Source organism: Hemiscyllium ocellatum, chromosome 34 (genome assembly GCF_020745735.1).
Source record: "Hemiscyllium ocellatum isolate sHemOce1 chromosome 34, sHemOce1.pat.X.cur, whole genome shotgun sequence".
Lineage (NCBI taxonomy): Eukaryota > Metazoa > Chordata > Chondrichthyes > Orectolobiformes > Hemiscylliidae > Hemiscyllium > Hemiscyllium ocellatum.
Window position 1 is genome coordinate 17,655,230 of NC_083434.1, and position 25,445 is coordinate 17,680,674.

Genomic DNA, 25,445 nt, shown 5'->3' on the forward strand with positions numbered 1-25,445 from the left:
TCATTTTTCCAGCCCTTCATTAAAAGGTATTTATGTATTGTGACAGTGACACCCAATCAGAATTGCAACTTTCTAATAAAATATTGCCTGCTTAGCCTGAATGATTACATTCCTCTTTTGTACAAGGATTTCTGGCTTTGATTCAATTGACTGATCAGTCCACCTGTTCAAATTGTCCAGCCTCTATCTTTGCCGTTGCTTTCTTCTGTTTCTGCACATTTTACAGCAAATCTGAAATGCTTTGGGCACCAAATTCTGTTATATTCTTCCACAATGTGGTTTACTATTAATAGCAACATCGGTTTCTCTTGAGGTCTTCTGGGTCACCAGCACGTTTTTTTTTTGCTCCTGGTTGTTCTTAAAGGCTCTAACTTTCGGAAGGTCTGGAATTTTGACTCAGTGACGGTGAAGGAATGACAATATAATTCCACGTCAGGATGGTGACGCACAAGTCTTCAGCAATATTGCCAGAATGTCATCAGGGCCCATAGTTTCCAAAGCCTTCAGTTTATTGATACTAATGTGAAACTAATGAATTGACTGTTGACTGGCATCATGGCTCTGGGAGGCTGAGATGAGTTACTCACATAGAACTTTTGGCTGAAGATGGATGTAAATGTGTCAGCCTAGTGTTTTGCACTGATGTATTTGGCTCCTCCACCACCTGAAGATTGGGAATATTTGTGGAGGTTTTGCTCGAATTTAATATTTTGTTTTGTCTGCCACTATTCATGGCAGGATGTAGCAGGATTGTAGAGTCCAGACACAATGTTCTGCTTCTAGGATTGTTTATCCCCGTTTCTTACATGCTACTTCCACTATTTGGCAGGAAAATAATCCTGCATTGTTGATCCAACAGATTGATACTTTTTTTTGTAGCATGAATGCCTGGCATGCTATGTTGTACTCTTCATTGGTCGATTTCCTGGCTTTATGCTAATGGTAGAGCAGGGAAAGGGCAGTTGAATATACTTGTGCCACTGATGGCCAACTGTATCTCATTAATGGTCTGTTTTAATTTGCTAGATCTGCTCTGTCTCATTTAATACTGCAGCATTGCAACACAACACAGAGGGTATCCTCAATATGAAGATGGGATTGTGTCTCCAAAATGAAGCTGTGGTAGTCACTCCTGCTGATACTGTAATGGGTGCATCTGTGGTAGGCAGATTGGTCAAGAGAATGTCAAGAAAACATTTCCCTCTCGATAGCTCCTGCACCATCTGCCACAGACCCAGTCTATCATCGATGACGCTTGGGACTCAGCAGGTTCAGTTAGTTGTGGTGCCACAGAAACACATTTGGCGAAAAATATCGAAGCACTCCAACCTGAACACATTCTGCACTCTTGTTACTATCAGTACTTCCTACAAGTGGTGCTCAACATGGAGGAGAACTGATTCATTAGCTGAGCAGGGATGGTAAGCGACAAACAGAAGGTTTCCTTATCCATGTTTGACCTAACGCTAAGAAACTTCACAGAGTTGGAGCCAATGTTAAAGACTCCCAGGACAACTCCTTCCGGACTGTCTCGTCAACTCTGGTAGTTATTCAGGGATAGTATTGGCAGCCAAATTGCCATCGGAGTATCATTCCGTTAGAACAAATGTGACAGTTGTTGTTTGACTCATCCTTGAAACAGGTCTCCCAGTTCTGGCACAAGCCCCCCAGATGTTATTGAGAATGACGTTCCAGGGTTGATGGGGCTTAGTTTGCTGTTGTCATTTCCGGCATCTAAGTGTAATTCAAGTGTTCTATCAAGTTTCATTCCTTTCATTTAGGTTTTGTCACATTTTCACGTGAGTCACTTGCTGGAGTCTTTCAATCAGCAGGCAAAAGTCAACCACAATGCTGTGGGTCTGGAGTCACATGGAGATCAACCCAGCTGAGGATGCCAGATTTAATTCTCTAAAGAGTGTTAGTGAACCATCTCCTTTTATGATATATGATGGTTACATCGGCTTTTAATTCCAAATATCACAATTTAAATTTCACAATCGGTCATGATGGGACTTGAACCCAGCCCGGGTGTTTTTATTACTATTCCAGGAACATTACACCTGCACCATCACCTCCCCATCGATGCAGCACAGTCTGCAAGATTGGTAACTGCTATCTCGCAAGAGAAAAATACTTATTTATCCCTATGAAATCCAAAGGGGTGAAACTAAGATGTATAAACATTAGTGAAACTGCTTCCCTCCTACTCCATTTGATTGCCAGTTTTACATCTATTCAGAATACAATTCCTTGAACCACTAAAATAAGCAGTGGTAAGGCCCGCTTTTTCAGTTCCTTGTAGTTTTTATCTTGCAGAGTTGGGAAGGAATAGTCAAAACTAGGAACACATGAAAGTGACAATTATATATTGATTATTCCATTCACAGAGGTCATAAGTATTACCAGCAATTTTGGTGCACTGAGCAGAATGGCTTTGCCTATCCAGGGTCAAGTATATTAATCTGCTGAACAAAGGCCATGGCTCCGCTATCATAGGAGAGATAAATGTGCAGAAAACCCAAAGCACAGGCATGATGGTCCAGCAACCTAGAAGTCATGAGTTCAATCCTCATCACAGTAAAAGGTCTCATTATTTTTGCATTGATGCACACAAAAAAAAAACCCAAGGTATAATTAAATAATTGTAAATATTTCACTATGTTCCATAATGGGATGGAAGCTACTTAGCCTGATCAACATTTGACTCCATGCCCACACTACTTGACTATTAATCTCCTCTGGAAAGTTACGAGAGGCAATAGAAGTCTGAATCCCAAGCAAAGCCAATGGTGAAAATTATATCGAAAGTAAGCATTAAAAAAATCCGTCTCAGCAAGTTATGACAGCATCTATTACTTTCATGAACTGTTTTTGATTAGCTGATCTCATTTAAAATTAACAACGAGCAAAACGCATGCAGTTATTTGCACAGAAGTTCATAATTAATTGAATGCCTTCAGGGTAGCAAAACAGCCCCAGATTGTGAAGCTCTACCATTGACTGATTGAGCAACATCATGAAAGGACAGAACTACAGATTTCAGTCCTGCCTCTACCTTCCTCTATAAATAGACTGGATCAAATATAATTGTTTAAGGAGAAATAAGGAATAAAATTAAAAATATATACACATTACAATGAGAATAACGTAAAAAGGGAGAATAGAAGAATCTTTCATTGAAAAACATAAAAGATTCATTATTCTTATTCTGGAAAAAGCAAAAAGAGGAAAGAAAAATATAAGCAGATTTAAATATGGTTAATCCCAGAAGAGCATGAATTCATGAAGAACCATTATTGTTGTACAGCTCTTCAAGTTCATTGCACAGTTTCCCTGAACGTGTGTGTAGAAATATTACATCTTTAAAAACAATATTTTTGTTATTATTATCCACCCCAGTATATTTCTGGGCTTGGCTTCTTATCAGTTTTAAGCTTGCAAAATGGAGAGGCAACTGCACGCATTTTCAGATTGTGTCCCTGTTCTCATGCACCTACAAACGAGGCGGCATCGGGTTCACTGAGCTGCGTCTCTCCCATTATTTACCCCCACTGCTGCTGGCTCAGGAATCCACCAGATCAGAAGTTCAAACCTGTGTCCATCCCTGCCCTGCAACATTAACTGTCGGTGTGTTGCCCATATAGCACCATTGTACTGCCTTGTTATACCTTTCACTTGATTTCTCTATGATTTTGTTTTTATTTTTGGTGATTATTCACAATTATTTTAATCAATCCGTTCGTACATATTGGGACAAACCTCCAAGACAGGTGAAAGTTGAACCCAGGCTTCCTGACCTACCATTCAGTATAAGACAAGAAATTATTCTTTGACATGTGCCAGTTTAGCAACTGGTAAACTAGGTAGAGGCAGAGATGCAACTTTTGTTACTTGTAACAAGATGTTACTTGCACCAACGTTTGCAACAGCATTGGAAACAAAACAATGAAACAATATGATTTGTTCTCTGCTCATGTTTCTTTATTTAAAAAAAAGCTGGTACTTTTCAAAACTATGTGATCTTGAAACAGAAGACAAACACAGGACACATCAATCAGGGCAGGTGTAAAATTTGCTTAAGATGGAGTCAGGAAGAAGAATTACTTACAGTCTGAGAACAACTGAAGACACCAACATTACCCTCCAGATCAAGCTGTGACAGCAAGCAGCAAGAAAGCAGGAGGCAAAAGCTCTTTGTTAGTAACACATATAAGTGCAGCAAATGCAAGGAATAAGAAGCAGAACCATCAGACATCATGCGGACATTCCAGTCCACATGAAACATACAGAACTGTGGACTTGATGCCTCCTAACCTCAGGTACCCAATTTAATGTCTCTGCAGGTTTTTAATATCAAAACTTCAAATTGTTATAAATTCAAGCCTGCTACCTGGTTTCAGAATTACAATTAAGAAAGGAAAAAGAGGGTGAGCATTGATTTAAAACATAATCTTGCCTCAAAAGACTTAGGTGAATTATTACAAGTCTCTGATTGGGACAGTAATGAAACAGGAGAAATATCACATCTACACAACCATGTAATAAATGTGCAATTTGCAGCACTGAAGTTAAGTCTAATTAGCTCTAAATGGTTTCTTTTTCTTCCATAAGTATATTAATTCTCCATTATTTCAGGGAGGTTAGCATCAACGTTGACTTTCTTGGATCTGCACGCAGTGATTACAAACAACCCTTACCCGACAGAAGAAACCTACCCACTTTTCCCTTGAGTGGTGGAAATGGAAGGGAAATCAGTCAGGTTTCCTTTAGAACTGTGCTCTGAACGGCCCTCACAGGTACTGACTGAACTTGTAAACACATCCCAGGAAAATCTCCCTCATGATCCTTCGGCCTGTCACACTATTGCCTTCACCCTCCCAATGCTGGCTTAAACAATACTTTGAGAAACACTTTGATTAGATGCAGCAATTAAGCTATATGGCCCATTAACTGATTTGATGATTTTTGAATCTGTCTCCAGTCCAACTAAATAATGCTGGAAATAATCTGTAGCAACTTGTGGCAACTTGAGTGCTGCTGTGTAGAATAGTAATGTCATTCTTACCTAGGAGTCAAAAGATCATAAATTTGAGTTCAACTCCAGAGATTTCAGAATAAAATCAACACACTTAGTATTAGATGTCATGACACTACTTTAAAGAGGAAGTGTGCGCATGCGTACGCATTCATGTGTATTGGAGGGAATGGTTGGTGTGACAAAAATGATATCAATCAACATGACTAAAACGTAACCATTATCACACATGTTGGAGACTGCAATGTGTAAACTCACTACAATGTTTCCTAAATTACAATAGTGACATATCAAATGTGCTCAATTGACTGTAAAGTGCTTTGGCTCATCTTGAGGTCATGAAAAGTGGATAAATCTTTCGAGTCTGCCTGTGTGTGTGGGACCACAAGAGATGGGAGAGATACTAATCAAATATTTTGTGTCAGCTTTTACTATAGAGAAAGACATGGAGGTGAGGGAATTTGGGGAAATAAATATCGATGTCTTGAAAACAATCCACATTACAGAAAAAGGTGCTGGAGGTTATAAAAACAACATAAAAGAGGATAAATCTATTCGAACTGATCAAGTGTATTCCAGGACATTGTGGCAAGTTAGGGTAGAAATTGTGGGGCCCCTAGCAGTGATATTTGCATCATCCACACCACAGGCGACGTGCTGGAGGACTGCAAGGTGACTGATGTTGTGCCTTTATTTAAGAAATGTTATAAGGAGAAGCCTGAGAAACATAAACCGGTGAATCTGACATCAATGGTGGGTAAGTGGTTGGAGCGGATTCTGAGAGATAGGACTTACATGTATTTGGAGAGCAAGGACTGATTAGGGGTGGTCAGCATGGCTTTGTGCATGGGAAATTGTGTCTCACAAAGTTGATTGAGTGTTTTAGGAACGTAAGCAAAAGTATTGATGAGAACAGAGTAGTAGATGTTGACCACATAGAATTTAGTAAAGCCTTCGACAAAGTTCTGCATTAGTAAATTTAGATCACATGGGATTCAAGGAGAACTTGTTAATTGGATACAAAACTGGCTTGATGGCAGGAGTCAAAGGGGTGCTGGTGTATATTTGTTTTTCAGACTGGAGGCCTGTGACCAGCAGTGTTCCACAGGGATCGGTGCTGGATCCAATGTTGTTTATCATTTATATAAACGAATTGGATGAGAATTTAGGAGACATGCTTAGTAGGTTTGTGGATGACATCAAAATTGGTGGTACAGTTGGCAGTGATGGTTATCCAAGTTTACAGGTGGGCCAATGGGCTAAGGGATGTCAGATGGAGTTTAATTTGGTTAAAAGTGATATATTACATTTGGTAAAACAAACAAAGGCAGAACTTATACAATTAATAGTAGGACCCTTAGTCGCATTGTCGAGCAGAGAGACCAAGGGGTTCGGATCCATAGTTCTTTGAAAGTTGCGTCATAGCTAGACAGGGTGGTTAAGGAGGCATTCGGCACATTTGCCTTCATTGTCGAGACCTTCAGGTATAGAAGTTGGGACATCATGTTGAGGTTCTACAGAATGTTTGTGAAGCCACGTTTGGAGTACTGTGTAAAGTTCTGGTTGCCCTGCTATAGGAAGAACACTATTAAATTGGAGAGGGCTTAGAAAAAAATTACCAGGATTTTGCCAGCACTGGAGGATTTTAGTTATAAAGAGAGGCTGGATAAGCTGGAACTTTTTTCACTGGAGTGTAGGAGATTGAGGGATGTTCTTATAGAGGTTCATAAAATCACAAGGGGCCTAGATACTGTGAATAACAAAGGTCTTTTCCCGAGATTGGGGGAGTTCAAAATCAAGGAACATATTTTTAAGGTGTAAGGAGGAAGATTTAAAACGGATCTGATGGGCAACTTTTTCACAAAGAGGGTGGTTCATGTAGAGACACAGAGGTATTTAGCATGGAAATAGACCCTTTGGTCCAACACGTCCATGCCATCCAGATATCCTAAACTAATCTTGTCCTACTTGACAGCATGTGCTCCATAGCCCTCTAAACCCTTCCTATTGATATACCCATCCAGATGCCTCTTAAATGTTGTGATTGTATCAGCCTCCACCACTTCTTCTGGCAGCTCATTCCATTTCACACCACTCTTTGCATGAAAATGTTGCCCCGGAGGTCCCTTTTTAATCTTTCCCCTCTCACCCTAAACCTATGCCCTCTAATTCTGGACTCCCCCATCCCAGGGAAAATACCTTGTCTATTTACCCTATCCATGTCCCTCATGATTTTAAACATCTCTTTAAGATCACCCAGCAGCCTCCAACACTCAGCCTACTCAGCCTCCCCCATAACTCAAACCCTCCAACACTGGCAACATTCTCGAAAAGCTTTTCTGAATCCTTTCAAGTTTCACAACATTCTTCCAATAGGAATGAACTGCCAGAGGAAGTGGTAGATGCAGGTACAGTTACAACATTTAAAAGACATTTGGATAAGTTTAGAGGGATATGGGTCAAGTGTACGCTAGCAGGACTAGTTTAGTTTAAGAAACTTGGTCGGCATAGACTTGTTGGTTTGAAGGATCTGTTTCCATGTTGCATAACTCTTTGACTCTGAATGCTGAACTAGTGTTTAAATGCTTCAAACCTCTGATGCTCTGTCCATGAGGCTATTGTCATCTTGGACTGCAAGTGAGGCAGGTAAAAGGATGCAGAATTTAACTTTGGAGGAGTGCCAGTCAGTAGCCTTATCCATTGGATATTAGGTTGATGCTCCCAGTATAGATAAGAGCACAGATCAAAGGAAAGATAAGTGAATTGCCTAAAGCACTATGGCACTGAACACCATTCAAATTGGAGGAGAAAAGAGAAATGTAGTAATAATTGTGGATACTACTGTTAGGGAAATAGATACTGCTGTCCACAGCAACGTCAAAGAGTCCTGATGGTTGCTTTGCCTGGTGCCAAGGTTAAGGACATCTCTTTTGTGCTTGGAATGAGAGAAGGAGGATCCAAGTGTCACGGTTCACACAGGGACCAATGACTTAAGTATAACCAGGAAACAGTTTGTGCTGAGGGATTACAAAGCATCTTGGGCTAAATTAACACACAGAATCAAAAAGGTAATAATTGGAAGATTACTGCCTGAGCTACATTCAAATTGGCAGAGGGCGAGGAAGACTAAAGACACAAACATATTGTTCAAAGATTGCTTTGCAAGAAAAGCTTCCGTTTCACAATTCCAAGAAAATGCAGTTCAATGGAATCTGGATACGGTTGTGAATGAAGTGCAGTTGCAGCAAGGAATTGAGAAGGCAAATTGAATATTGGCCTTTATCGCTAAAAGGGTGATGTTCAAAAATGGAGAAGTCTTGTAATAACTGTGCAGGGAGTTGGAGAAGCCACACCTGCAGTATTATGCACAGTTTTGGTCTCTACATTTAAGAAAGGGTATACTAGTATTGGAGGCTGTTCAAAAGACATTCACAAGGTCAACTCCTGGGATGAAGGGATTGATTTATCCAGAACTGGTAAACAAATTTGGACTTTATTCATCGAGTTTAGAAAAATAAAGAGTGATCTTATTAAAACATACAAGATTCAAGGGAGGCATCATGGGGTAAATGTTGAGAAGATATTTCCACTAATGGGGGAATCCAGAGGACATTATTACAGAATAAGGAGACACTCATAAAATTGAGATACAAAGGAACTTATTCTCCCAGTGGGAATGTCTGTTTCTGTCCCAGGCAATCATAGATGATAGATTACTGAAAATTTATTAAGAAGACATTGATTGATTATTGAAATATCAAGGAGCTGTGGGCTTTGAGAAGCTGGCATGAAAAGCTAGTTGAGGCTTGGGGTAAATTAAGCCATGGTCTTATAATGGTTTGAGCAGCTAAATAGCCTACTCCTATTCCTTTTCCTTAAGTTCTCATTCTTCTAAACTCCAGTGAATACTGGTCCACTAAGCCCAATCTCTTGTCACATGTCAGATCTGCCATCCCAGGAATCAGACTGCTAAAGAGACAAATTTATTCTCTTTGGACTGCTGCTTTCACTGTATCCTGAGATCCACATTCAGTACTACATACTATACACTCTTAACCTCTCTCTCTCTCTATCAGTATCATACCATCTCAAAAGCTATGGTAGTCCCCAGTTTTCCAGTGTGTTCTTTGCCTCATTCAATGACTTAACAAGAAATATATTTCCTTCCTTTCAGTTGTTAAAGAATGCAAGCTCCAATGTTGATCAGATACTTGCAGCCATCTAGAATCTTCTTATTCTCCCTTCCCGTCTGATTCCACCCTTGTCTCTAATTCCACCTCTTGTCATACATTCAACATACCCTCTGACCTTCCACTCTAATTCTGAATGATCTGTGCTCAGAAAATAACTGGTTTTATTCCATTACATCCCCATCTCAATGAATTTTGAGCATGGCATAACTTTAAACTCTTCTTCCATTGCCCTCACCTCTGTGCCCACTTCTACTGGAGTCCTGGCAAATGAGATGAGCACTAATTTCCTTTATGCCTTCCATTCGTTTCCTCTCCCAGCTCCATGGAACTTTTCACTCATCTCCAATAATCCCCCTCCATCAGAATAGAGAGTTCCACATGGTGTGTTGCCTGCCTGGTGCCAGAGTGGGGAACATCCCTGACTGGCTTGAAAGGTTATCGGAGAGGGAGGGGGAGGATCCAGTTATTGCGGTCCACATCCGGACAAACAACATAGACAAGACTAGGAAAGAGGACCTGTTTAGGGATTATCAGAAACTAAATTAATGAACAAGTCCTCAAGGGTTATAATCTCCAGATTACTGCCTAAACCATGTGCAAATTGGCATAGGGGCGCAAGAGTAAGGGAAGTAAACATGTGGCTAAATATAAATGGAGCAGGAAAGAAGAGTTCCTTTTCATGGGGCACTGGCATCAGCATTGGAAGGAGGGAATCTGTTCCATTGGGATGATCTCCACTTGAACCAAGTTGTGACCAAAGTTTCAGCAAAAAGGGTAAATAAGGTGGTAAACAGGACTTCCAACTAGAAAGTGGGTGGGGGGGGGGGGGGGGGGGGGGGGGGGGGGGGGGGGGGCAGGGGGAAGGGGGTGGGGTGTTAAAATGCCAAGTAGTATAATGGCTAATGGGAAACAAAGCAGCAAGTTAACATCTGTGACAGTCGATTCAACTGCATGGAAAAGTATGAAAAAATAATGAAAAGAAAGGAGAACTCAGGAGAGGTTATTAAAGTCTCAACTATACATAATAAGACAAAGTGTTTGGAAAGGGTTAAGGATCAAACTTTAAGCCCACTGGATACGATGGCTCAGTGGTTAGCACTGCTGCCTCACAATGCCAGGGTCCTGAGTTCAATTCCAGACTCGGGTGACCGTCTGTGTGGAGTTTGCACATTCTCCCCATGTCTACGTAGTTTCCTCTGGGTGCTCCGGTTTCCTCCCACAGTCCAATGTTGTGCAGTTTAGGTGAACTGGTCAAGCTAAATTGCCCAAAATGTTCAGGGATGTGTAAGATAGGTACATTAGTCGGGGAAAATGTAGAGTAATAGGGTTGGGGAATGGGTCTGGATGGATTACTCTTTCGAGGGTCCATGTGGATTTGTTGGGTCAAAGAGCCTGTTTAAACACCGTAGGGATTCTCTAATTGAATGACAATGAGAAGCGGAATGGTCAATACAGGACTGAAGGTGCTTTATCTGAATGCACACAGCATACAAAATGAGGTAAATGAGCTTCTGGCACAGATCAAAATTGGTGTGGTGGGCATCGTGGAGATATGATTGCAAGGAGATCAGATTTGGGAGCTAAATATCCGAAGATATACGTCCTATTGAAAAGACAGGCAAAATGGGTGGGGTTGCCTTATTAGTAGAAATGAAAATAATTCAATAGCAAGAAACAAAGTAGGGTCAGATGATGAAGAATCCATATGAGTAGAGTTGAGAAACCACAAAAGGTTAAAAATAACCATAATGGGAGTTACGTATAGGCCTCCAAACAGTAGTCAGGATTTAGGGCACAAGATACACTAAGAGCTAGAAGAGGCATGTATGAAAAGCAAGGTTACAGTGATCATGAGGGATTTCGATATTTAGGTGGACTGGGAAAATCAGGTTGGTAGTGGATTGCAAGAAAAGGAATTTGTGGAATGTCTACAAGATAACGTTTTGGAGCAGCCTGTGGTGGAGCCCACTAAGGAACAGGGTAATGCTGGATTTAGTGTTGTATAATAAGGCAAATGTGATAAGGGAAGCTTAAGGTGAAGGTACCATTTGGAGGTAGTGATCATAATATGACAGAATTTACTCTGCAACTCGAGAGGGAGAAGGTAGAATCAGATGTAATGGTATTACAGTTGAATAAAGACAACTACAGAACATGAGGGAGGAGCTGACCAGAATTAACTGGGAGAGGTTACTAGCAGGAAAAACAGCGGAACAGCAATGGCAGAAGTTTCTGGAAGTAATTCAGGAGACACAGCAAAAATTCATCGCTAGGAAAAGGAAGTGTACTAAAGGGAGGATGAGGCAACCATGGCTGACAAGGGAAGTCAGGGACAGCATAAAAGCAAAAGAGAAAGTAGCTAATGTGGCAAAGGGCACTGGGGAGCCAAAGAATTGGGAAACTACAAAGACCAACAGAGGACAACAAAAAAATAAATAAGTAGGAACAATATAAAATATGTGGGTAAGCTAGCCAGTAATATTTAAAAAATGCAAGTGTTTCTTTTGAGATGTAAGGGGCAAAAGTGAGGCAAAAATGGACATTGGGCCCCACTGGAAAATGATGCTGGAGAAGAAGTAATGTGGAACAAAGAAATGGCTGAAGAACTAAGTACTTTGTGTCAGTCTTCACAGTGAAAGACAAGAGCAATATCCCAAAAATTCAAGAGAGTTGGGGGTCATAGGTGAGTCAAAGGAAAAAGTGGTAGAAAAACTGAAAGGTCTGAAGGTGGATAAATCACCTGGAACAAATGGGCTACAGCCAGAGCTCTGAAAGAGATAGCTAAAGGTGTTAGTGGTGATCTTTCAAGAATCACTGGAGTCAGGGAGGATCTCAGAGGACTGGAAAATCACTAAGGTTACCCCCCCACTCTCCCCTATGGGGCTGACAGAGAATGGATTGGTGCTGGTGCTACTAAGATCCTGATTGCTAACTGCTACAGTTTACATGCTCAGAAAGGCAATAAGTGAGGAAAGGTGAGAGGAGATCTCCAGCCATAGACTCTTGCAGGTTGTCCGAGAAATAAGGAATAAATTGAGCCCTTTACATGACATGGGACAATCAAAGTGAGAGAGAATTTTGCAAAAACATGGAATGGTTAGTCATCTTGCCCACATCCTGAGAACAATTGGATGAATACATTGGAAACAAAAGTGCATATATTTTGCATAAAGTAGCAGGTTTAGCAAACATATTCAACATGGAAATCGATGGAATTGTTCAGCAATGTTTAATTCATTAGGAGAGTCACTGTGCGTATTAATATGCTTTACTGAAGAGAGAAATGCAGCCTTTAGCCATGCATCATTAATTATGGCTATAAAGATCTGCATACTCAAATGATCCTGAAAACAAATCCCAAAATTTGCCAGAATTAATACTTGCTGCTTCAAAATATTAGCATCAACATCAAGGGCTCTGTTAGTAAGGCTATGCATAACATCTACTCCCTTTAAAACAAATATACCATATCTTCAGATTGAAGCAATTTTTAAATTCTTGCCCAAGATGATTTTCAAGATTTAGAAATAGGGATAAGTGAATGATCATGCCCGAAAGTCTTTCAGTAACAGCACATCTCCAACTTCACAAAAAATATAATTTCTCTATTAATTCACTCAGCCATGTTAGGTGGGGAGAGCATACATGAGGCTGTAGCCAAAAGCATAAAATGGGCCAGTCACACTGAATTTTGAATATAATAAAAAACACTGCCTTTTGCCAAAAATCACATTACCCCAGGGTCCCTCCACATTGCTAAGTGCCTTAAAAAGATGCACGAGGTGTTTGTTTATCAGAGTCCTCTGTCCAGACAAAGTATAGTTTATCACTAATCTACCCAGTCTACAAATCTACCATGCAGCAAGAGAATTACCATATTAATGGCAAGACATGCTGAATGCTGGGCAGCTTTTACACTTGAGGGTGTGAGATACTTGGAATCAGATTCACCCTGTACTAATTGATTGTGTTTCCGACTACAAATCATAGTCAGCTCTCAGGATGAAGAAAGACAGAATTTAAAAGATAAAGACAGTGGGAAAATGTGCTTACACATTTGACACATGATTATTAATCATCAAGTATGGTGTTATATTAAATAGTGGCCATGTATGGACTTTTTAAACATTGGAATCTACTGGAATTTTTCAAAATATCAATTTGCTTAATTTATAATGATTATACAGCCCTTTGGACTTCCAAAAGGCACTGAACAAAGTTTCATATGCAAGTGCTTTAAATAAATATACTGGTTAGTAAAAGCAGAAAATGAGAGAAGAGCTCAGCTGGTGTTATGTGAATAGTTAGTGAGTTTTGAGAAGGTTTGTAGCTCAGGTTAAGGTTTTGGATGTAGGTTTGCTCACTGAGCTAGAAGGTTCGTTTCCAGACATTTCGTCACCCTACTAGGTAACATCTTCAGTGATCCTCAGGCAAAGCACTGCTGAAAATTCCTGCTTTCTATTTATATGTTTGGGATTTTTTTTGGTTTGGTGATGTCATTTCCTGTGGTGAAGTCACTTCCTGTTCCTTTTTTCAAGGGGTGGTAGATGGGGTCTAACTCGATGTGTCTGTCTGTAGAGTTCCTGTTGGATGTGAATACTGCTAGACTGTACACAACCTGCACATTAACAGGTTAACAACAAGCTGAACAAGTAAATCCCTCATACTAACATATCAATTCAATCACAAATTATGTGTTTACTGTTTAGCTAATAACGAAGGTCTGGTAAACATCTCAGCCTTTCTTATTAAAGGAAAATCAGCAGTCTACTGTACACACTGCAGCTCAGCAAAGCTCACCACAAAAATCAATTCCATTTGTTCTGTACTGAATGGTGTACCAACTTCAACCACCTCCAATTAATCAGAGCACCAACCAGAGCATCAGAGCATCAATATCGTTAGAGCTCCCCACTGCAATTTGCTTCACTCACTTTCACCCAATTACATTCATTCCAATAAGTTTGTGGAAAAACAATTAAAAAGATAACGACATTGTTTACATTTGATGAACTTTTGATTACCAAGATCAAACTACCAGGGAAATGATGGACATAAAGTAAAAATCAATCTTCCCATTCTCCCCATCGATGTAGCTGGCATTTATACCTATTCAGTGCTTGAACACTGAAGCTGATTCTTGAATTTTGAAGCTGCCAGCAGAGGACCAGGAAATGGTCAACTCTCCACTGTTAACCAGTTTTGTAAGGTTTCAACTCCTACCGATTGATGGTGCAACAAACAGAATCATAGCAAAAATAAAAGCAAATGATCAAATATCAGAAGTATCTTACTTTCTCCTTGTATATTAGGCTGAAAATTTCAAAAGAAGCAATTAAAGAATAGTGAGATATTTAAATTCATAGCACCATGCAGTAGAGGAGACTACCATTTAGCTTATGTACTTGTGTCAAATCATTGAAACAGCTGTTTAATAAGTCCCATGTAAACATTCCTTCTTCATTGTTCTGCAAATTTTCCCCAGCACCCCTTTGAATGTTTTGACTGCATCTACTTCCACTACTCCTTTTCGAAGCATTCATAATTCACTGCAGAAAAATAATTCTCATCTCACCCTCTGGTTATTTTGCCGTTTATCTTAAATTTATGTCCCCTGCCAGTGGAAATAGTTCCTCCCTATTTATCAAAACCACTCAGTTTTGCCAGTCTTCCAATTCCTTAATTCAACTTTTCTCTCCTGTTGTCCATTCTTCTTCTGCCCAGTTTCTGTCCTTTTTGTTTACCTAATCTATCATTTATCTCTCTGGCTTCTATTTTTATTGGAGCTTTAAATGCTTTCTTTCTCTTGCTCCAATGCAAGGGCTTGGGGCGGCTAATGATTTAAATCATTAAAACAATCAGCTTAAAAAGAGAAGTCTCTGGTTGAAAGCAGGGTGACAGGCACAGCCACATCTTGATTTAATTCTGAAACTTATTTAAGCATCAAACTGAGATGGAAACAACTCGCACCATTTGTCATGAGGCCAGAGGGGAGAAGTGCCACAGTATAAGTGCCAACGATGTCCTCCTTATTTTAGCAACTGCAGTCACAGTCATTAAAATATGGATGCTCCTATTAGCCTCAACATTCCTCAGTTCTTGTAAAGTAAAGATAAAAACCTTGTTTCTCCATATTTTAAACAGATCAAAATATTCCCAAAAATAAACAACTGGAAGAAACCCAAATTTCAAGGCAGCGATGAATAACTAACAGAAAATTACAAATGTGTCATACCCCTGAAGCAGCTTAGAAAAGGCCAACGAATCCAGCTGTGTTGTGTGGGACATCAATGCAAAATTGCTCAGCAGCACTTCAAAGTTAGATTCAATGAGGAAGCTCTGGAAACATTGGTGAAAACAAAGTTAAAAATCACACAACACCAGGTTATAGTCCAACAGGTTTAATTGGAAGCACACTAGCTTTCGGAGCGACGCTCCTTCATCAGGTGATTGTTTGCCCTGACAATTACCTGATGAAGGAACGGCGCTCCGAAAGCTAGTGTGCTTCCAATTAAACCTGTTGGACTATAACCTGGTGTTGTGTGATTTTTAACTTTGTACACCCCAGTCCAACACCGGCATCTCCAAATTGGTGTAAACAGTTATGGATAGACAGAAGCAGGATTGTTTGGTGGACACAGGCAACAACTACTTTGAAAAATATATTATTGTAAATGTGGCCATCAATGAGTGTATAGAGTATGGATAAGGTCAGAAATCTAAATTCAAGCACAGCATAACTATGAAAACAGGGCAGTCAACGCAGGACTGAGGACGTTGTTCTTAAATGCACACAGTATATGAAACAGGTAAATGAGCTTGTAGGACAGGCAGAACTTGGCGGGTACAATGATGTCGGTATCACAGAGACATGGTTGCAAAGAGATCAGGGCTGGGAATTAAATATAAGAGAATACACGTAATGTCAAAAGGACAGATAGCTTGAAAGAGGGGGCAAGGTTTCTTTGTCAGCAAATGAAATGCAATTACATCAATAGCAAGAATTGATAGAGAGGAGGGCATAAAATCTTTGTGGTTCCCCAATTCTATCCACAAAGGAAATTAAACCCTGGTGAGAGTTATGTACAGACGCCAAGCAGTAGTCAGGATGTAGGGAAGAAAATAAATCAACAGCTAGAAAAAGAAGTATATTACAATAATCATGGGGAACTTTAGTACGCAGGTGGACTGGGAAAATCAGGTTGCTGGCAGATCCCAAGAAAAAGAATTTGTAGTATATCTATGAAATGGGATTTTTTCGGAGCCGCTTGTGGTAGAGACCATTAGGGAACAGGTCATTCTGGATTTGGTGATATGTAATTCGATTATAGAACTTTAACGTAAAGAAATCCTGAGGGAGCAGTGACCATACTATGCTAGAATTCACCATGCAGTTTGAGAGAGAGAAGCTGGAATCTGATGTGACAGTATTATAATTGAGTAAAAGTTACTGTAAAGACATTGGGGGGGGGGCGCAGACCAGAGTTGATTGGAAGGGGAATTTAGTAGGAAAGGTGGTGGAGCAACGATGGCAGGACCTTCTGGGAATAATTCTGGAATTCATCCCAAGGATGAAGAAACATGATAAGGGGAGGATAAGGCAACCATGCTGACAAGGGAAGTCAGGAACAGCATAAAAACAAAAGTAAAAGCATACAATGTGGTGAAGATTACTGGGAAGCTAGAAGATTGGGAAGCCTTTAAAAACCAGCAGAGGATAACTGAAAAAGTGGTGTGTGTGGGTAGGTGGGGAGGGGGAGGTGGGAGAGAAGATGAAATATGTGGGCAAGCTAGCTAGTAATACATTTTTTAAAATTGCATGATTTTTTTTGATACATAAAGGTATGAGAGGGGCAAGAATAAACATTGGACTGCTGGGAATAAGGCTGGTGTAGGAGTTATGGTGAGCAAAATAAAATGGTGGAGGAAGTAAACAGGTACTATGCACCAATCTTCAGAGTAGAAGACACCAGTAGCATGCCAGAACTTCAACAGAGTCAGGGGTAGAGGTGTAGTGAACATCAGTAAAGAGACGGTGCTGACGAAGCTGAAAAGGTCTGAAAGTGGATAAATCTCTCAGACTCGATGGACTACACCCCAAGGTTCTGAAGGAAATAGTCGAGGAGATTATGGAAGCATTGATGATAGTCTCTTAGGAATCACTGGAGTCAGAGAGGATCCCAGAGGACTGGAAAATAGCTAATGTAATGTAAAACACCTCTTTAAGAAGGGAGGGAGGCAGTAGATGGAAAATTATAGGCATGTCAAGCTTACTTCTGTCATTGGCAAGATTTTAGAGTCCATTATTAAGGATGAGATTGCAAAGTATTTGGAACTGCATTGTAAAAGTCAGTCTGAGTCAGTCAACTTTGTCAAGGGAAGGTCATGCCCAACAAAGTTGTTAAAATGTTTTGATAAGGTAACAAGCAAATTCAACGAAGCAGAACCAGTAGACCGATCTATTTGGATTTCTAGAAGGCCTTTGATTAAGTGCCACACAGGAGATTGCTAAATAAGATAAGAGTCCACAATATTAGGGGCAAATTACTGGCATGGATAGAGGATTGGCTGTCAGGCAGAAGGCAAACAGTGGGAATAAAGGAGTCTTTTTCAGGATGGCAGCTGGTGATTAGTGGAGTTCCACAGGGGTCAGTGTTGGGATAACAACTAATCAGGTTATACATTAACAATCTGCACGAAAGAATTGTGGGCATTATTGCTCAGTTTGCAAATGACACAACGCTGGTGGAAGAACAGGTGGTGTTGGGAAAGTGGGAGACTGCAGAAGGACTTGGACAGGCTAGGAAAGTTGGCAAAGAAGTAGCAGATAGAATACAAAGTGGTAAGGAGTGAGGTTATGTGCTTTTGTAGGAAGAATAGAGGCATGGACTATTATCTAAATATGGAAAGACTTCAGAAATCTGAAGCACAGACTTAGGAGTCCTAGTTCAGAATTCTATCAGTTGACATTTAGGGAGGCAAGAGCAATACCAGTGTTCATTTTAAGAGGACGAGAATACAAGAACAGAGATGTACTGCTGAGGCTGTATATGGCTCTGGTCAGACCGCATTTGGAACTTTGAGAGTATTTTGAGCCCATATCCACAGAAGGATGTACTGGCCTTGGAGGGACTTCAGAAGAGGTTTACAACAATGATCCATGGGATGAAGGGTGTATCATATGAGAAACAGTTGAGGAATCTGGGTCTGCACTCAATGGCATTTAGAAGAATGAGAGGGAATATCCTTGAAATTTAAAGAGGCGCCCAGATAGAGTGGGCGTGGTGAAGACGTTCCACCTGAAGGAGAAACTAGAACCAAAGGGCACAGCCTCAAAGTGAAGGAAATTCCTTTTAAACTGAGGTAAGGAGAAATTTCTTCAGTCAGAGGGTGGTATATCTAAGGAATCCACTGCTGTAGAAGACTGTGGAGGCCAAGCCATTGGAAAGCCTTTAAGACCATGATAGGTTTACAATTTATTAGAGGACCTAGGGTTTACGGGGAGAAGGCAGGAGAATAGGGTTGAGAAACATATCAGCCATGACTGATAGTGGAGAAGACTCAATTGGCTGAATGGCCTAATGCTGCTCCTACATGTTATGGTTTTATGGTTAATAGGTGTCGGAGGAATTTGCCCAATAGGTTAGAGATCACAAAATACAGCTTGAGGTGAAGTTGACAAACAGTTTATCGCAAGCGATATTGCTGGAGGAGAAACTGACTAGGCTGACACAGAATTGTCAGTCTGCACAGCTAGATCAGAATGTCTCTTCCCAGAGTTGAGGATGAGACCAGTTTTTTATGCTGCACAATAAGGCTGATTAAGAAATGGGAAACTATAATGTATCTGGAAATGGAGTAATCGAATTACAAGAATGCTAATTGGAAAAGTTATCGGATAAATGTTCTGTTCCTTCATACAATGCAACATCCTGACAGTATTGATGGTCCCATTCCTCTCCTCAGGTAGGTGTTAATGTCTCTTCTGAAGTGGTGAGGTGCTTCCACTGTCCTGTTCTCGGAGCATGTCCTTGTTAGTGCCTCTCTGTCTGACCTGCTCTTTGTGTGGCTTTGGTATTGCTGGATTGTGAAACTGCCCTCGAGTCTTTGGGCTAGCTGTGGTGCTCTGTCATTGTAGTGAGCTTAAAGTGTATTTCCTTGTCTGTGTGGGCTGTTGATTTGGTTTGCGAGCCTGCTTGGGAATTCGGGGTGTTTTTTGGTACAGTTTGGCCAATTTTGCTTTTATGGGCCTCTTGTGGGTTGGCAGATCTTTTCCCACAACAGGAGAGCCAATAGGAGAGATCAAATAATGATGACAGGTATCCTTCCTAAAAGGACATCAGTGAACCTTTTGTAGATTTTAAATGTAGCAATCTTATAGTTTTATGATTTTATTTTTCCTGCTAGTCAGCCTTTGATTTACAGATTTTGAAATTGAGTTCAAATGCAGATATTGCCCTGAAATTTGATTTGGTTTTCTCTGAGCTTTAGTCCATACTGCAGTCACCTTACTTAATACAATAAATAGAAACAAACAAGGCATCAACAGCTGATCCATGAATTCAAATTCCTTGCTTCATAACCTCCGGTTTAAATTGGATAGATATCACGTAACTGAAGTAGGTGGCATAATATTATAAAGAAAAAACAAGTGGGATAACTGATGAAAGGAATAGGAGAAGGCCACCTAAAATCTTTTCAACCAGTCTGATCTATATTTTAAGCCTTACATTGGTTTCATAATCCTGAAGACTTTTGCCTGACCAAAATCTATCAAGGTCAGCTCCTAACATTTGCAACCAATAAAATCCAGCTATGAAAGTAAAATAGCCACACAAAGTCTTACAATAATTTTAGCAGCTGCAAAACAAAGGCGATGAAGCAAATGTACAAAGGGAGATCAAATACACAGAAATCAGTAAATATCATCAAGGTATCTACAAGACTTCACTGTATAACATAAAATAGTTAAAGTGGTGCAGGTCATACATTTTGAGTTATATGCTGAGTTGATAATGAGAAGAGTCATTGACCAGTTTTGAGGTAGAGGACAAGCATTGCAGACACATACACATGCATTGTAATTGCACCACACTTGACAACTGATGAATTAGTGGATACCAGATCAAAGGATTCTGTATAAATACCTGTCTCTTGTCATCAGGGGCTTTAAGGAAGAGTGCATTTATCACCGCGATCGTGTAAGTCTGAATGTCAGGATCCGACCTTTTGTGACCAAAATAACACAAACAACATATTAACATGGAAGCATGCTGTTCATTTGTACATTTCAAACAAGACCTATGTCATTGATTCTACCAGCAATATTAAATCACAATGATCAGATTTACATCTGTGCCCTCTGGAAAAAAAATCCAATTGCTGGCTGTGAGCCAGATGAAAGGAAAATGCCAGCTCTGCTTCTTATTCATAAATCAATGCTGCTTTTCACAAGTGTCTCAACAGTTGAAACTTATTGTTTCTAACAACACTCCACTGTGGCCATTGTAAAGACACAATCTATTTGACCCAGAAGTAAGAAGTGCCTCTTGACGGAAGATTTAATGCTTTTGGAAGGTTTTGCATCTCAGTCCTCATTATCTTTCCTATTGTTTACAATAGGATTCTCCGTGCAATAATCTATATCCAATTTAACATCTTAAAGGACTTTACCTGGAGGGAATGGAAAACAGAGTCCGAGTCCAGGACAGAGGCCAATGCTTGGAGGCAGTGAGGCCTTGTGTTCTGAAGTCGATGGACTCAGTGGAAAAAGATCTATAACTTGAGTACTTTAAAAACACTTTTTATTCTTATTCTGAATTACTTAAACTCAGTATTCCCACATTAGCCTATTTTGCTTTACTATTTTAATTATGGAGTCACAGAGCACGGAAACAGACCCTTTGGTCCAACCAGTCCATGCTAAACATAATCCCAAACTAAACCAGTCCCACCTGCCTGCTCCGGACCCATATCCTCTACCTGGGTACCCTGTACCTAAGTTAGGGTTGAGAGGCAACATTACAAACTTTTCACTGCATTCATTCCAATGCAAATGACAATAAAGGCGATTCTATTCTATTCTATTCTTCTATAAATTACAGACGGCAGGACACTGTACTGCAGTACTAAACAATGTACATGGACATATTTACTATGTGTGTATGCAAAATTCAAAATTTAACATAATCTCTTCAAAGATAATATGAAGCTTAAAATGCAACACATTAGTCGTTAATCTGAGCACTCTAATTCAACTCTATGTGATTTTAAGAAGGTACATATACTAAGAAGCACTTAAATGTCAAGTCCAACCTTATTTTAAATAGTTTTGGAAAATTATTATCAAGTCTCCTTACCAGTTAGAAGATCAGAGATTCACAGAAGATATTTAGCCCAGTATGCTAATGTTAGCTCTTTCCCGAAGCCATCTGCCCCTTTCCCCTGACCAATTCTCTTAACTCAGAATTTTCTCCCTTTGTATTATGTATTTTATTATTCTTTTAGGCAATGAAGTCCTACTAATTAATCGCTGTATAAATCTGGTTATTCATATTGATGAAAAAGAGCAGTGCTTCCAAGACTAACTCTGGGAAGCAGCATAATGAAGGATTTATGAAGAGGAAATCATGCTTGATTAATCTTCTGGAATTTTTTGAGGATGTAACTCTGAAGATGGATGAGGGAGATCCAGTAGATGTAGTGTACCTGGACTTTCAGAAAGCTTTTGATAAAGTCCCCCATAGGAGGTTAGTGAGCAAAATTAGGGCGCATGGTATTGGGGGCAAAGTACTAACTTGGATTGAAAGGTGGTTGGCTGATAGGTAACAAAGAGTAGTGATAAACGGCTCCATTTCGGAATGGCAGGCAGTGACCAATGGGGTACCGCAGGGATCAGTGCTGAGACCGCAGCTTTTTACGATATATGTTAATGATATAGAAGATGGTATTAGTAATAACATTAGCAAGTTTGCTGATGATACTAAGCTGGGTGGCAGGGTGAAATGTGAGGAAGATGTTAGGAGATTACAGGGTGACCTGGACAGGTTAGGTGAGTGGTCAGATGCATGGCAGATGCAGTTTAAATGTGAATAAATGTATGGTTATCCACTTTGGTAGCAAGAACAGGAAGGCAGATTACTACCTAAATGGAATCAATTTAGATAAAGGGGCAATACAAAGAGATCTGGGTGTTCTTGTACACGAGTCAATGAAGGTAAGCATGCAGGTACAGCAGGCAGTGAAGAAGGCTAATAGCATGCTGGCCGTCATAACAAGGCGGATTGAGTATAGAAGCATAGAGGTGCTTCTGCAGCTGTACAGGGCCCTGGTGAGACCACACCTGGAGTACTGAGTGCAGGTCTGGTCTCCAAATTTGAGGAAAGACATTCTGGTTATTGAGGGAGTGCAGTGTAGGTTCACAAGGTCAATTCCTGAAATGGCGGGACTACCTTACGCTGAAAGACTGGAGCGACTGGGCTTATATACCCTTGAGTTTAGAAAACTGAGAGGGGATCTGATTGAGACATATAAGATTATTCAAGGACTGGACACTCTGGAGGCAGGAAACATGTTTCCGTTGATGGGTGAGTGCCGAACCAGAGGACACAGCTTAAAAATACGGGACAGACCATTTAGGACAGAGATGAGGAGAAACTTCTTCACCCAGAGTGGTGGCTGTGTGGAATGCTCTGCCCCAGAGGGCAGTGGAGGCCCAGTCTCTGGATTCATTTAAGAAAGAATTGAATAGTGCTCTCAAGGATTGTGGAATCAAGGGATATGGAGATAAGGCAGGAGCAGATTTACTGATTAAGGATGGTCAGCCATGATCATATTGAATGGTGGTGCAGGCTTGAAGGGCAGAATGGCCTACTCCTGCACCTATTGTCTATAATCCCTATTGTCTCGAAGATGTTAACCATTATTCAACTTTTGTTTTTGTTTCCACACAGCCACAGTCCCTTTAATCCATAAGCTGGAATTTTGCTAACATGTTTATTGTGTGTCCTTTATGAATTAGTTTCTTAAAGTCCATAAATGCAACATCAATTGCAATACCCTTATGAGCCCCTTTCAACACTTTTTATATAATTTGCCACTAATAAATCCAGGCTGGCTTCCAATTATTAGCCCATACTTTACCAAGTGCTAATTAATTTTTTAAGACATTCACAGGTTACAGTAGTCACTGGTAAGGCCATCATTAATTGCCCACCCCTGGGTACCCTTGAGAAGGTGGCAGCACCTTCTTCAACTGCTGCAGTTCAATTGCTACAGTACCCACAGTACCATTAGTGGGGGTGAGAGGGGGGGATAGAGTTTCAGGATTTTGACCCAGCAACACTGAAAGAATAATTATTTAGTCAGGACGGTGAATGGCTTGGAGGGGGACTTGCAGGTAGTGTGTTCTTAGGTATTTGCTACCCTTGACCTTCTAGATAGTAGTGGTCGTGGGTTTGGAAAGTGTTGTCTAAGAAACCTCAGTGAATTTTTGTACTAAGTTAATATCTCTGAAAAAGATGGCCTCACTATTAACATTAGTCTGGCAGGTGGGCACTGGCCTCCCTCCATCTTTTGAAGAGATGTATAACACTTGGAACTCACCCAACCTCTGACACCACTCTCACATCCAAGTAGGACGGAAAGATTGTGGGCAGCTCTTCCACTATTTTCATGCTTAGTTCCCTCAGCAACCTTGGATGCCTCCCATCCAGACGGTCACTTTTTTTTAATTTGTCGTACTTTCTGGCTAGTGGTTCAACACTCAAATGGAAGCTTCTCAACTGGCACTATTTTAATGGACCTTCCATTTTAAACAGTACTGCTAACCATACTGTTTTGCCCTGGATAACAATGCAAAATGCTACTTTCTTACATGAAAATGCTGAAAAAATAGAATATTTAATCAGGATATCCAAGTCCTCCAATTTCATTCACCGCCTTTCAACTGAGAGCTTATAACCAGAGAGGATCACAGTTCTTCAACTACTGAAAGATCATGAAGTGTAACTTAAAAAGAAGGAATCTTATTTTTCAGGAGGTAGTGTTTTGTATTCCTGTGTCAGGAATGCCCTTCAATTCCAGGTTTCCATCAATTTCTACCTTTTGTTCACACAAAGAAAGTTTTTGAAAATGTTATTTTTCAGCACTTGACCCATTACAGCTAAAACACAACACTGAGAAGAGAAGCTGTAAAGAGGCCAGAAGCCTTTCCGTGGGGATCAAATGATTTATTGTATGAAGGCTCAAGTATACAGTTCTTGGAAGCTATGTGTTGGTTGTACTGACAAAAGGCTGAAGCAGATTTATCATTCACCCTCCCAAACACAATTGGAGTCTGAATCACTGAACATAGGAGGAGGCCAATTCAATACGTCCGTGCCAAATCTTTGAAAGAGTTGGTCAAGTTATTTTGTTCCTCTCTCTTGATCCATTGCCCTACACATTTCCCCTTTTCAAGTATATACTTAGCTACTCAGCAATATTTGAATCTACTTTCACCTTACTTTCAAACTCCTCAAGCTGTTTGTCCAATTAATTTAAACCAGAGTCCACTGGTTGTCAATTCTTCTGCCAGTAGAGATATTTTTTTTCCTACCTAATCTGTCAAAGGCCAACAGAATTTTAAAGTCTATGAAATCGCCCGTTCACCTTCCCTGCTGTAACTCATTTATTTAATGCAAACTGCTCAGCTTTAACACAAGGAACATAGAACATTCTGCAAACCAGCAAACCAGTGGGCGGCACGGTGGCACAGTGGTTAGCACTGCTGCCTCACAGCGCCTGTAGATCCGGGTTCAATTCCCGACTCAGGCGACTGACTGTGTGGAGTTTGCACGTTCTCCCCGTGTCTGCGTGGGTTTCCTCCGGGTGCTCCGGTTTCCTCCCACAGTCACAAAGATGTGCGGGTCAGGTGAATTGGCCAAGCTAAATTGCCCGTAGTGTTAGGGAAGGGGTAAATGTAGGGGTATGGGTGGGTTGCGCTTCGGCGGGTCGGTGTGGACTTGTTGGGCCGAAGGGCCTGTTTCCACACTGTAAATCTAATCTAATCTAATCTAAACTGGCCTGAAAAACATAATAACAAAAAACAAATTCCACTCAAGGCTTCTGGATACTGTTTTCCATAAAATACAGGGACCAAAATTGAGCATATTTTCCAGGGCTCCTATGTTTTTCATCCTCATCAAGACAGATCACTTCAGAACCAGCTCTCTTAC

The 25,445-nt window shown here is 40.4% G+C and overlaps 1 protein-coding gene across 8 annotated transcripts in view; it reads right to left on the reverse strand.

Annotated features, from left to right (window-relative positions):
- The window catches only part of elmo1 (engulfment and cell motility 1 (ced-12 homolog, C. elegans)), a 281,611-nt gene that overhangs the window by 151,993 nt on the left and 104,173 nt on the right, over nucleotides 1–25,445 (reverse strand). For all 8 annotated transcript variants that reach the window (XM_060849874.1, XM_060849870.1, XM_060849873.1 and 5 more), the window contains one exon: nucleotides 20,376–20,454. In XM_060849874.1, coding sequence (XP_060705857.1) covers nucleotides 20,376–20,454 — 79 coding nt within the window. The remainder of the gene's footprint in view (nucleotides 1–20,375; nucleotides 20,455–25,445) is intronic.